The 14,924-nt window shown below is 41.7% G+C and overlaps 1 protein-coding gene across 1 annotated transcript in view; it reads left to right on the forward strand.

The window, feature by feature from the left end:
- The window catches only part of LOC136857656 (plasma membrane ascorbate-dependent reductase CYBRD1), a 199,842-nt gene that overhangs the window by 152,163 nt on the left and 32,755 nt on the right, over nt 1–14,924 (forward strand). The window contains exon 4 of the mRNA XM_067136481.2: nt 4,752–4,894. Coding sequence (XP_066992582.2) covers nt 4,752–4,894 — 143 coding nt within the window. The remainder of the gene's footprint in view (nt 1–4,751; nt 4,895–14,924) is intronic.

Here is a 14,924-nt window from a genome sequence, read left to right on the forward strand (position 1 = left end):
CTGTTGAGGATTGCGCGCACGTTTGGCCTTATTATTACCAAGCTAACTCTCTTCATTTCGTATATCACTACAGGCACTACATTCGGTCATGGCACTACGCAAAACATCTAATCTGAGACTTGAGTATGTACAGCTGACATCTCAGACCTATCGTTGGGCTTACTTAAAGTCTGTACACCCTAACACTAATCTCTATGTACACAATACCTTCCTAATTCTACCGTCGAGCGTGAACTAGGACGTTTCATCATCAGTATACTCCTAGGATAACATGTGACGTCCTAATTCTATTGTCGGGCGGACATTGGGCCGTATACGCTTCCCCTGGCATATCAGACGAACTAGCAATTTCAAACAAACCCTGACATTTCAGTTGTAAACCTGGTCAGACTAATAACACACAACGGAACAACGTCTCTTACCATTAAATGAACGCAAGTCGGAACATGCAGTAAGTCTCTATCTCGTTACAAAACGTGAACTCGAAAATAAATATTGTGTGGCGAGCAATCCCCCAACTCAAACACGACCTCAGCATGCGCAATGAAGTTTTAGGGAAGAATAATAGTTCCCAACACACGTCTAACATTATGGATGTTGTCCAAAAATAATAATCATCACCACCGAATTGGAAACCCTCAAATCGCCTACCGTCATTTCCAAATATTTATATCCATGACTATCCAGTGAAACGAAATACAATAAATTTACACGGTCAAACAACACCAACCGTGTATTCTAAATGCTCTTTTATCCTTGAGGTCACATTATCCTAATATTTATACTGACTTCACGTAACTGGTCGCTTGACTTTTACTACCAAGATTTTTAATCTTTACTAGAATCGTTTTTCACTTGGGATTTTACTTGAAATCTACTGTGCATCACACAGTAGTCGTCTCAATTTTCGGATTTTTAGCGGAATACACTACAGCCTGCCACAATACAGCCTGTCTCAAAATTTCTTCGCTCTTGACAACTATAGCCTGTCTCAAAATTTCATTCTCATCGCTTTCTCATGGCGGTACTACATGAAATATATATAGGCTTTCTCTGCCTTCAACATACAACTCTTATCTCCACATATAAAAATTCTTCACTCTCAATCCATTTTTCTTATATTTCAAGACCTTTCCAACTTCAATCCTCTCGTTAAAAAACAACTACTTTTTTTAAAGAAATATATATTTTAATTTTTTTGTTACTACAACTTTCGGACCTCGAGAATACAACAACACACCGTGAATTTTCCTATCATCGACATACACGATGTCACAAAATTTTACTTCCCATGAATAAAACACAATTTTATCGGATTTCACTGGAAATTACTAAACACACGCAAACCTCGCAGAACATGCTTGTTAAATCCACTTTTTACATAGGAAATGTGTATCCCGCGGTAGATATTATTATTATTATTATTATTATTATTATTATTATTATTATTATTATTATTATTATTATTATTATTATTATTAGTATTATTATTATGGTTATTTCGACAAAAATTTTCTGAATTCAAACGATGTTCGAAATTAAGACATTCGCCACGACTACGTTACCATTACCACTTCCTAATTTTCCTCAATTCGGACAATATCTCAACGAACATTAACACAATATTTAAACGTCGCATTTTATAGTTTCTTGATATGAATTTTACAACACTAGAGATTTTCACACACTGACCAGAAATATAATACATTCGCATGATCACTACAAATTACCAACCCGACACACGCTTTGAAATTTGGTTGGGACAAACAACATTCTAACTACAACATTTATTAAAAGTACAGACCTGTGATAGCCGCCATCGTCCTGGATTCTGGCTACATTCATCCAGCAAACCTCGGGTATTTATCCTGCCATGGCTAACTTTATTATCCTCTTATCAAAATATATACACCTTAACTTACACAATATTCTATAACACACTTTCGACACGGTCACCCTTGTGATGAGCGCGCCCTTCAAATGGCGACTGACACAACTTTCCCAGGAGTTTACTCTCGTGAGGCCAGGTGTGCCAAACAGATAAGACACCGGACGCGGTGGCTAATTTCAAACTCTTCTACAACAAACACACGTAGAATACCGAGAGAAATTCAATTACTTTTAGACCTTCAAAGTTTCATTAGCGGCAGCTCAAAACATTTTCTATCATCTTCCATTAAATATTATATTTTAACCATAGCCACAAACATGTACTAAGTTATATTGGAGATCGACTTTTCGCACTTTCTTTATGACGAGAGTCGAGGGCTTCGCCGCTCCGGTAACCAGACAGGCACTGAGAAATATACAGCGGGGGATTTCTTTTATACTCTTATGGGGTGACGCCACTAACACCATGAAGCTTGATTATGCAATCTGCTAATTTCGCGTCCAATAGACCGATTTTTATGAATCTTGTTCCATAATTCCGGACAGACTTGCGATTTATTTAGATGTTAATCTCATAATTTTACCACACTCGCAACAGGTGAAATAATTTATTTCTGCCCGGGCGTTTCGCGGGTTTTCTTCATCCATTGACCTTGGCACGTGGAGCTATCCACTGATCGGGCGCAGATTTGTACCTCGGCTTAACTGCATTTATATTTACCCTGGGGGTTTTGTCTTCACGTAGGGTTTAAGAATAATTTAGATTATTTATTTCTGTATTTACCGTGTTGCCAAAATCTCTCGTTACGAAGAATTCCATGAATTTGGAGATTTGTTGAGTACTCGAAGTCCTCCGAGGTGTCACGGTATTTCACGAGCTTGCGGCTCGGCTTGCCACGGGTGAGTTCGTTCCCACGCGACAGCGAGGCTCTTGAAATGCAACATGGCTGCTCTCAATAATAAAAGTAGCTTGTTATTTGAAATAAATATTGAGAAAAATAAAAAAATAATTTTTTCATCGTAGAATGATGGGTTCAATACTTCGTTTGGTTGTTTTTTAGGAGCACAGAATGAGAACTGCGACTCAGAACTATGATACTGAATGAGTGTAGGCTGTAAAATTTTAATTTACCTCCTGAACTCTTGTCAGTTCGCATGATTTAATGTGTCTGCTGTTTTATCACTTATCACTTTTTGACACGTTTAATGCTGGCAATACTCTAATACTTGATATCTTTCCGTAAAATGCTTAAGTCATATTTTACATCTATTAGGGCATCTTTTGTACATACTTCTTTAGGTCATAAACTTCGGATCACTAGTCATTACCCTGTTTCTATGCTAAAATAAACCCACACAAAATGAAGTACCATTACACATTTTTCTTGCAAACGTTTGTATTATACCACCCCACGTAAAATGCCAAGTCTTTCCTTAAGACTAGCGTTCTATAAAATAATTGCAATTGTAATTTTAATGATTACTTGTTGAAAAAGTAATTTGTTATTGTAACTGAGTAAAGAGTTTCTCAGATAACTGTATTTTTTTTTGCTAGTTGTTTTACGTCGCACAGACACAGATAGGTCTTACGGCGACGATGGGACAGGAAAGGGCTAGGAGTGGGAAGGAAGCGGCCGTGGCCTTAATTAAGGTACAGCCCCCAGCATTTGCCGGGTGTGAAAATGGGAAACCACGGAAAACCATTTTCAGGGCTGCCGACAGTGGGGTTCGAACCTACTATCTCCCGAATACTGGATACTGGCCGCACTTAAGCAACTGCAGCTATCGAGCTCGGTTAACTGTAATTTAGCCCAATAACTTTTTTCTTATATATTCTCCGTCACTGACTTATATTTTTATGTAATAATCAGTGTGCGAAATATGTACATAAAATATGTAGTAAATACCAGTTAAATATGTAACTGTATATGTAATATTCATAAAAAAATATGTAATGAAATATGTAACAAAAAATGAAATGGCATATGGCTTTTAGTGCTGGGAGTGTCCGAAGACATGTTCGGCTCGCGAGATGTAGGTCTTTTGATTTGACGTCCGTAGGCAACCTGCGCGTGGTGATGAGGATGAAATGATGGTGAAGACGACACATACACCCTGCCCCCGTGCCAGCGAAATTAACCAATGATGGTTAAAATTCTCGACCCTGCCAGGAATCGAACCCGGGACTCCTGTGACCAAAGGGCCAGCACGCTAATCATTTAGCCATGGAGGTGGACATTAAATATGTAATATTCATAAGATATGCAATAGTATTAATACACTGTAACTTATTCATTTTATTATGACTTACTGTTATAATATGTTTTAAACACCTCCATATTTTATGATAAAATCGTCGTTGTTGTTTTAGATAATTTATATAGTCTACTGTTTTCTAATTTGTGCTCTTGTATGGAATTGAGGCACTCGGAGCTACTGTATTTCACAGAAAAAGGGCTAGAAATACCAGTCTTAAAGGAACTACTCTGTAAAGCCAACTTTAACAATTAAATTGCAGTATATTCTCTACAAGATGGAATTCACTAATTATTTTACAATAGTCTGAAAGCTAAACGAGCTGACGCAAATCAGAAAAAAATTGAAATATTACCTAGATATGTACAAAAATGTTACATTCTTCACACATGTAAAAATACGTAATATTACTAAGAATATGTAAAATGAAACACAGGTATCACCATATCAGAACCACAATTCACCGACATTTCCAGTTGTCTACAAGTAAAGGAGTGGAATATTTAATAACATAAGAACCCGTGCCCTACTGATTACAGAAGATATGACTGTGACTGCCCTACTTCCCTAGAGTGACTCTATGCAGGTTGTGCGTTTTGTTTCAGTTTGCCTTTGGTTTGTTGATGCTGAGTAAGAAATACAGGCCGCTGTTCTTGAGCATGCACAAATCCCTCGGACTGACGGTATACTCAATGACTGCATTGACAATGATCGGTGCATTCAGTCAGGAACAAATGAGAGTTTTAGGGTAAGTCACTAAGTATCCTTTACTGATACCTTTGCACTGTTAATTACACTGACTGACAGAGCAAATGCAACACCAAGAAGGAGTGGTCAGAACTTTATGCCAATTGCAGGGTAGACTGACGTCACTGAGGTATGCTCATGATATGAAATGCGCCGCTGTGCTGCGCACGTAGCGAACGATAAATGGGACACGGCGTTGGCGAATGGCCCACTTCGTACCGTGATTTCTCAGCCGACAGTCATTGTAGAACGTGTTGTCGTGTGCCACAGGACACGTGTATAGCTAAGAATGCCAGGCCGCCGTCAACGGAGGCATTTCCAGCAGACAGACGACTTTACGAGGGGTATGGTGATCGGGCTGAGAAGGGCAGGTTGGTCGCTTCGTCAAATCGCAGCCGATACCCATAGGGATGTGTCCACGGTGCAGCGCCTGTGGCGAAGATGGTTGGCGCAGGGACATGTGGCACGTGCGAGGGGTCCAGGCGCAGCCCGAGTGACGTCAGCACGCGAGGATCGGCGCATCCGCCGCCAAGCGGTGGCAGCTCCGCACGCCACGTCAACCGCCATTCTTCAGCATGTGCAAGACACCCTGGCTGTTCCAATATCGACCAGAATAATTTCCCGTCGATTGGTTGAAGGAGGCCTGCACTCCCGGCGTCCGCTCAGAAGACTACCATTGACTCCACAGCATAGACGTGCACGCCTGGCATGGTGCCGGGCTAGAGCGACTTGGATGAGGGAATGGCGGAACGTCGTGTTCTCCGATGAGTCACGCTTCTGTTCTGTCAGTGATAGTCACCGCAGACGAGTGTGGCGTCGGCGTGGAGAAAGGTCAAATCCGGCAGTAACTGTGGAGCGCCCTACCGCTAGACAACGCGGCATCATGGTTTGGGGCGCTATTGCGTATGATTCCACGTCACCTCTAGTGCGTATTCAAGGCACGTTAAATGCCCACCGCTACGTGCAGCATGTGCTGCGGCCGGTGGCACTCCCGTACCTTCAGGGGCTGCCCAATGCTCTGTTTCAGCAGGATAACGCCCGCCCACACACTGCTCGCATCTCCCAACAGGCTCTACGAGGTGTACAGATGCTTCCGTGGCCAGCGTACTCTCCGGATCTCTCACCAATCGAACACGTGTGGGATCTCATTGGACGCCGTTTGCAAACTCTGCCCCAGCCTCGTACGGACGACCAACTGTGGCAAATGGTTGACAGAGAATGGAGAACCATCCCTCAGGACACCATCCGCACTCTTATTGACTCTGTACCTCGACGTGTTTCTGCGTGCATCGCCGCTCGCGGTGGTCCTAGATCCTACTGAGTCGATGCCGTGCGCATTGTGTAACCTGCATATCGGTTTGAAATAAACATCAATTATTCGTCCATGCCGTCTCTGTTTTTTCCCCAACTTTCATCCCTTTCGAACCACTCCTTCTTGGTGTTGCATTTGCTCTGTCAGTCAGTGTATATCCGTCTCGTCGAGGTCGACACCTGGTTCTGTTCGGTTCACGTATTCATCTTGGTACAGCAACGGTTTTGATGTTGTCAAGACAGCACATTCTTTGGCGACCTAGTCTTCTTTCGCCATTCATCGTACCCATGTTTACATGACTGAAGTATGAGAACCGATTTTTTGATGAGTTATCCCTCCAGTTAGATATTTCGTCAAACGTGACCAATGACGTCTATTTCACTATTTTTTAAGTCCATGGAATGTGCAAGAGCCTCCTCCAACAGAGTCTATTCTATTCTGGTTAGTTATTACAGGACTGGGACTTCTATGTAAATGTGCTTTTATTTTTTCCATTAGCTACAGGCAAATATTGTCCCACGTTTATAAATCATGATGTTCAGAGTGATTAAAAGCTTATTTTTATTTTCCATATTTTTTCACATACCCGTCTTTAGTACACGTTTTACAGTACATATCTGAGGAAAATGTTTACAAAATTTAGCATGTTATTTTGAACATGTTCCGTATTTTATGGTTTGAAAATTATTCTTGTCAGAAAATCATTTAACATCTATTTTACTATCATCAATATTTCAAAGCTTGATTCTGGTATTTATACGAAATGTGGAAAGCAAAGTGTTCTTCATGCACATTCTTTTTCTCTGGTTAGCCTTGGTCTTGTCACTCAACCTGCTGTGAACCACATCAGGTTAAAAACTCTTTCACTTAAATTCTTATTCTGTGACTTTCATGTTTAAGCAAGAGCGCATTAATTGTATTAGTTTTTTAAGTACAAACATTTGATACAACACAGATTTTTTATATTATTGTGTACCATTTGTTATGCAAATTTGAGTCCATATTTGACTCAACGTTTCGATAATTGCCAGGGCCTTTAAATGTACATATTTAGCCGTTTTTTACATGTAACATCGAATTGATGCCTTTGAGATGTGGCGTTGGCGGAGAATGCTACGTGTACCCTGGACGGAAAGAAGAACTAATGTTTCCATTGTGGACGAATTGAGCATCAAGAAATGTCTATCTTCCCGTGTGAGTGAGTGTTTCGTCCAGTTCCTTGGCCACATTTTCAGAAGAGAACGAGAGAACTTGGAAAAGACCATTTTGCAAGGCAAAGTTCAAGGCAGTAGACCACGAATAAGAACAGCAAATAGATGGTTAGATCAGGCGAAGAAGAGCAGGGTAAAATAACCGAAGCTGACGCAGGAGTTAATGTGTAAGATGGCGGCCGCGCGCAACTACTTCTGATACTCTGCTCTGAGGCAATAGGATGACGTCACCTCTTTCGCTTGTCTTCTCCCAGCACTCAAAAGTACATGTAGCGTAATTTTCTTGAACAGATGAGTATGTTGTAGATGAATAGCTTACTTTTTCGGATAACTAGATACTACGTAGTCGACTTTCCTTTAGAAGGGTGATAACCTAGCAATTTTAGCAACAAACAACACTGCAAACTATCTTTTCGTAACTGTAAGAGTTTGAATGAGTAGGTAGATTGTTACAAAACTGAACTAAGAGCTGATTGGCTCTTGATATAGTAGAACCTTAGACGAGAAGTATATCAAGAGCTGATTGGCTGTTGCCTGTCACGTGACTGTGTCGTCACAAAGCGCGGGAAATGTTAATAGTGCGTGTGGGAGAATTTGAAAAGTGGGCGTGGGTGGCCATATGTGCATGTTGACCCTGTCTTACTAGGCAAAATTGTTGCTATACATTGGGACAAATGGTGACAGTTCGGCATTTTCTTCTTCTTCTTCCCATTCTGCTTAACCGGCTGCCATTCCCTACACTAGCTCGTAGGCTTCTGGTGCAAGGACTACTAAGTAAGATGACTGGTATACATTACCTATGTGGAAGTTTTTATGCTCTCTCATTAACGAACCGTTATTAGGAGCTTGTAACATCGCAGCCATCTGCCCAGTGTACTTATATAGATAGAACATATGATCCTCTTCTGCCATTCTTTCGGGAATTTCGCCCCTTCGAATACACGGTTTAAAAATATAACCAAATTCCACGTCATCCGTCTATTTTTGCTACTTCCTTCCAATAAACATTTCTTATCCCATTTTCCCCTCCCGCAGTCCTGTTCCTCAATTTACGTATCACTCCCATCACCTCCTCACCTGTTATTCATTTATCCAACTCCTGACCATTCCTCTCTATCCCCCTTTCAAGCTCATAGCCTCCTTCTGCCCTTACCCACCCTTCCTTCTCCCCTAATAGTTCCTGGAAGTACTTCACCCATGTAACATCCTCAATTTTAGGTTTTGTCACCCTACTTGCAGCCCTGTTAATTTTATTAACCCTCTCCCACACCTTATCTCCTTCCCTGTCTTTACACTTCCTGCTTAGCGCTTCCATTTGCGCCTTCTGCTTTGCCTTTTTCCTCTTTGCTAACCTTTTCTTAAATTCTTTTCTCAACCTGCAAAACTGTTCCCTTAAACCCCTCCCACCATGTTACCTGTGCTGATCCAGCGCTTTCATCACTAACTTCCCCTTCTACTTACACTCTTTATCGTACCATCCCTCTTCTCCAATCGTCTTCCTGCATGCTTTTCACACCGCCACTCTCCTACTAGGATATTCCACTAACTCTAAAGTCCTATCAATATTATTGCCCTCAACTGCCACATCGATCCCTACCCTAATAATCTGAAATTCTGTATCTTCAAGGCAGTTGTTTAACTTCGCTTTACCCTTCTCAGTCCAGATATGCTTGTGAACTTTGCGACCATTTTCCTTCCCCCCTCTTTCTAATTCCCCCTCTACCACTACACCACTCCTCCTCACGATTACATATACCGAGGAATGATATGATTCCACCCAATCAACCACCTCAATCCTGCTTATTCTATCTAACATATCTTCCGAACTAATTACCAAACCAATAACACTTACTCCCTCATTCATAATATATGCCATTTTCCCTTCCCTATCACCCTTCCACCACCCATTCAGAATGTACAAATTGCTCACCCCACATAATTCTAGCAACTTCTGCCCGTAGTCGTTCCTACCTTTATCTTCACTTCTCCTATATCCCCTCTTTACTCCCGTTTTCTTTTTACCATACTCCGAGCTGGAGCACCCAATTCTCGCGTTCCAATCACCTAACAAAATGAATCCATCCTCTTCGTACTTCCCGCCAATCATATTTATTTTCTCGATCAATCCTTCAAAAAAATAATCATTTGCCTATATCAAGCCCGTAGGTGGATTGTATATAAAACCCAACCACACGCTCTTCTTCTCATCTCCCTCTAACTAACACCTAACCCACATAACCTCTTCCATCTCATTATCTATTTCTATAATTTGATGACTTAACTCTTCTTTAACTAATAACAATATACCCTGGATTTCTTCCCCTCCTTCCCTGTTTCTTCCCCACCTTATTCCTTACCACGAATGCCTTCCAGATTAGTTTTCCCTTCTTGGAGCCATGTCTCTAGGAGGGCCACTATGTCGAAACTCTCCACCATCTTACCTACTTCAACATTACCCAACATACGGTACTTCCTACCCCTTCAGTATTTACACAGCCTATCTTGCACCCTAGCTACCTGCTCCTCTCATTCGACCCCTCCTTCTCATCCTTATTTCTATTCACATCCGCTGTATTAGTCGTTTTACTTCTATCTTTTCGCATTCCTTCTCTTACCTCCTGCTCTCTACCTTTTTGGACGTCTTGGTAAATTCTTTGATTCCCCTCCTCCTGCCCTTTGCTTTTCTTCCCCCACAGATTCTTTAGACTTACACTTCTAACCCTGCTCATTACCTCTCTCCGGCTTCTCTCATCCCCCACCTCCACAGCCTTTCTGGTGACGCACGGCTGCCTTCACCTCTCTCCGCACATTAATCAGCCTCTTCTTCTCCCCGGCGGTCTTCACTGCTGACTCTTCTCTCTTCACATTGGACTTGACTCCTCTCCTCACCATCAGCCATTACCCCGTCATCACCAGCCGAACCCTCCTCTTCTCTTCTTACACGACCCTCTCCCGTTTGCATAATAGCCTGAAGATAGTTTTTGTCCATTTCCTGTAACTTATCAGCCCACCATTCTCTTGACCATCTTCCATTCCCCACCACCAATTCTTGGCCCCTATTGAACGCTCTCAATCCTTGTTGCCTCGCTCTCCACATGTGTCTTCTTATCACTTAAAAATCTCTGCTCGCTTCACTGCCTATATCCTGTTTCATCCATACATTCTCTTCCCTTAAGTTCCTGCGTTCCTTAGGAAAATGTCAGCCATCAGGGTAGATATTAATGTAAGCTTAATTGGCCTGCCACATTTCCCTTTCACTCTTCCCACTCTCTGGACTTCATCGATATCCACCTCACTAAAGTTTATCTTCATCCTGTTCTGTACCATCTGAACCACCTTATAAACTAGTGTCATCTTATCATCCTTCGCAGCTTCTTCAACTCCATATGTAAAATTCTTCTTCTTCCTTCGTTCCTGGTTCCCATCCCCTACTTCTCTCTTCAGTTTCGCCACCTCCCCTTCCAGCAACTGAACTTTCTTTCGCATTTTTTTTTTCCAACTCCTCCTCGTTACTCTCAGCTGTTTCCTTTACCTCTTCCACTTCATTCTTAACGTACTGCTTTAAGTCCTTTAACTCATTGCAATGATCTCTTATCATTTCCTTTAACTGGTCTATCTGACACGCATCCCTCACCACTTCTCTTAACGCCTCAATCTCTTCCCACCCTAGGGCACAAATTGGTCCAGTCCTGAGTTTATCTCCACACCAACAATTATAAGCAGCGCTACCAGCAACACCACCACCAACAACCCTGCCAACTACCCCGTTTTAGCTCCCTTCATCCTCATACAGAATTCCGATTTCTTCTTCATCTTGCACTGCCAATGTCAATCCTCACTCGATAAAGCTCCAACGATATCCCCATACTTCAGCACTCACTCACCGCAACCGCTCACACTGCTTACTCGATGGAGACTGAGTGTATTTATGTAGAATTTTTTGAAAACCTGTGTTACTATAGTAACTGTAGTAGGGTGCTTAAATGTACTCGTGTTAGGGAAGAGGCGAAAACAGCCCTTAACTTAAAAAAATTGTTATATCCTAAACCGGTAGTCTTACGAATTTGATATTTAGCTTAAAATGTATTATATATTAACCGGTGATATACAACCTGTGTCTGAAAAGTTCGGTGAATGGTCGCCTAGGTTGTTCACCGTGCTAGTTCGGACGATGCGCTCGTGCATACGCATTGTTAGACATGAAACCAAGTGTCCCCTATCGGTCAACTCAACACAGTTAAACGGAGTTGAACGCTGCAACACATTGCACGGAGTCAGTGTGAGGACTCGGATCATTGCACAATGGAATGCAAAACGGAGCAACGCGTCAACATGAAGTTTTGCTTCCACCTAGGCAAAACGGCAGCAGAAACACACGCAATATTAGTGTAAGTTTACCACGCTCAAGCAGTGAGTAAAAAGTGTGTTTTTGACTGCTTTAAACGCTTTCGAGATGAAGAGGAAGGTGTTGAGGACAAGGCGCGTTCGGGTCGACCAACCACAAGCACATCTCCAGACAACATCGAACGAGTGCGACAGATGCTTGCGAATGATCGGCGACTGTCCTTACGAATAATAGCAGATGAAGTGGGTGTAGACAAGGACAGTGTAAGGACCATTGTTCACGAAATTTGAAAAAGCGGAAGATTTGTGCCCGGTTCGTACCGCACAACCTGACAGACGAGCAGAAGCAAACTTGGATGGAAACGTCGGGAGATTTCATTGACGTTTGTGAACAAAATCCGGAGGTGTTGAAAACCATCATTACAGGAGACGTCCGGCTCCATGACTAAATGGTTAACGTGCTGGCCTTTGGTCACAGGAGTCCCGGGTTCGATTCCCGGCGGGGTACGGAATTTTAACCATAACTGGTTAATTTCGCTGACACGGGGCTGGGTGTATGTATCGTCTTCATCATTTCATCTTCATCACGACGCGCAGGTCGCCACGGGAGTCAAATTAAAAGACCTGCATCTGGCGAGCCGAACTTGTCCTCGGACACTCCCGGCACTAAAAGCCATACTCCATTTTATTTCATTACAGGAGACAAGTCGTGGTGCTACCAGTATGATCCGGAGACCAAGAGACAGTTAATGGCGTGGTGTTCAGCGTCTTCTCCGCCTCCCAAAAAAAGTCGGCGCACAGAGTCCAAGATGAACCCAATGCTGATCGCCTTTTTCGACGGCAATGGTGTCATTCATCATGAATTTGTACCCCAGGGTACATCTGTCAAAGCGGAATTCTACGAGGGAGTTTTGAAACGGCTACTCTAACGCATCAGACGGGTTCGGCCTGAACTGTACCGGAGTGGACAGTGGAAGCTCCTTCACGACAATGCCGGTCCGCACACTGCGATCCGCATGACCCAGTTTCTCGCTGAACGCCAGGTGACTGTTCTTCCACACCCTCCGTGCTCTTCGGATTTGGCACCGGCAGATTTTTTGTTCCCCCGTCTAAAATTAGCCCTGACAGGCCACTGGTTCGACAGTGTAGCAGGTATCCAACAACGCGTGATAAGGGCTCTCCGGTAGATTGCAAAAGAAGCGTTTACTATCAACTTCCAGCAGCTTTACATTCGATTTCAAAAGTATGTTGTAGCTAACGGAGATTACTTTAAAGGCCAGTAAAGGAGTTTTGTTCGTAACTTACGTTGTCTTTATTTCATGAGACCATTCACCGAACTTTTCAGACACAGGTTGTATATCAGCATACGCATAAATATTTCTTTTCAAAGTGTCGGGATGAAAATGATTTCTATCGTTAAGAAGTCTCGGATGATACTTCATATGACTTTTAGAGTAAAAATTAGGTTGGAGTGAAAAAACCTAACATAAAGAATCAGTATCTCCTCAAACGATGGTCCTAGGAAACTGATTTTGAGCTTAAAATTTATCAAAAAAATATCCTTTAACCGATTATATATATCAACTCACCCCTGACGGTTTATTTTCAAAGTTTGGGGGGTAAAAATGACTCATAACGTTAAAGTATCGGATGATACTTTAAATGACTTTCAGAGTAAAGAAATTAGTTGGGAATGAAAACAAACCCTAATTAAAAATTCAATATCTCCTCAACCGATCGTCGTAGAAAACTGACTTTTAGCTTAAAATCTACCAAAAATTATCTTGTAACTGATGATATGTATCAACTCACCCCAAAGTGTTTCTTTTGAAAGTTCGAGGTAAAAAACACATCGAACATTAAAACAGTCACGGATGATACTCGTACTTTAAATCTTTTATAGTAAAAATAAGTTGGGGTGAAAATATCCCTTAATTAAAAAATCAATATCCCCTCAAGCAATCATCGTAGAAAACTGAGTTTTAGCTTAAAATGTATCAACAATTATTCTCTAACAGGTGATATATATATCAACTCACCCCTAACTGTTTCTTTCCAAAGTGTTGGTTTAAGAATTGCTTCTAACAGTAAAAAAGTCTCGGATGATACTTTAAATGACCCTCAGAGTAAAAAATTAAAAGGCTATGGGGCACTGAAAGGCTGACGCTCACTAAATGGCTAAAGGGTAATAAAGGGCTACAGAGCACTAAGGGCTAAAATGTGCGGAAGGGCTAAAGGGCAATGCGCATTATAGTTAAGATTAAAGGAGCAAATGCTTTGTAGATGCCTCTCTTCCTTTACGCGGGCTTCAGACCAGCTATGCAGCTAAACATTACATGTTACAAATCTCATGACTGGTCCGTATTAAAATGTACATTAATTCAACAATGATTAAAAAGTTTATTGAGATCCACCTATTCAATACACATTGGGTTTTAAAAATTAAGTTTTACATCTTGTCATACTAATTTAACGGGACATGTTTCGCCCATTGTATGAATGTTGAGAACGACTATTGATGGATGTGTGGTGAAGAACCTGTAATGAGAGGAGGTTAGGAAGGCTTTAAGTTTAAAGAAAAGACGGTTATATTTGGCAAGAAATGCTGTGCATACATTTACTTACCCTCTCAATTTTTGTGGTATGAACTAGTTGCCTTTGCAGCGTCAGAACGAGTGGCACTTGCATTTCTTGTATTGTATCTCTGTGGAATTGAGGGAGGGGGTGTGATGCAGGAGAGGAGATGGGCGCAGCGTTAAGCTTCCATCAATAGTCGTTCTCAACATTCAAGCTATAGTCAACATCAAGCATGAGCGTTCCCATTTGACCATTTGACTATTAGCACAACGAGGAAACAACCACATCAGCTAGTAAAGACACACACGTCAAAACTCAGCCGTGAACCTTTTACCATTTTTCAACAAAAATAAGACTGTGGACTCACCTCACGAGTACGGGTTTAACAACAACAACAACAACAACTCCATCAGTCACACAGCTGTATACTCTATGATGTATAATGTATTGTATAATGTGTATTGTATTACTCTATGATAATGCAAAAAGCTTTCTACAAGAACATTTCATGTCTTCTTTACATGATTGAGCCACTTAAGATTCACTGTAACCACTCTACGACTTCAAATTGGGTTGCCTTTAACCAG

Source organism: Anabrus simplex, chromosome 1 (genome assembly GCF_040414725.1).
Source record: "Anabrus simplex isolate iqAnaSimp1 chromosome 1, ASM4041472v1, whole genome shotgun sequence".
In the NCBI taxonomy this organism is placed as follows: Eukaryota; Metazoa; Arthropoda; class Insecta; order Orthoptera; family Tettigoniidae; genus Anabrus; species Anabrus simplex.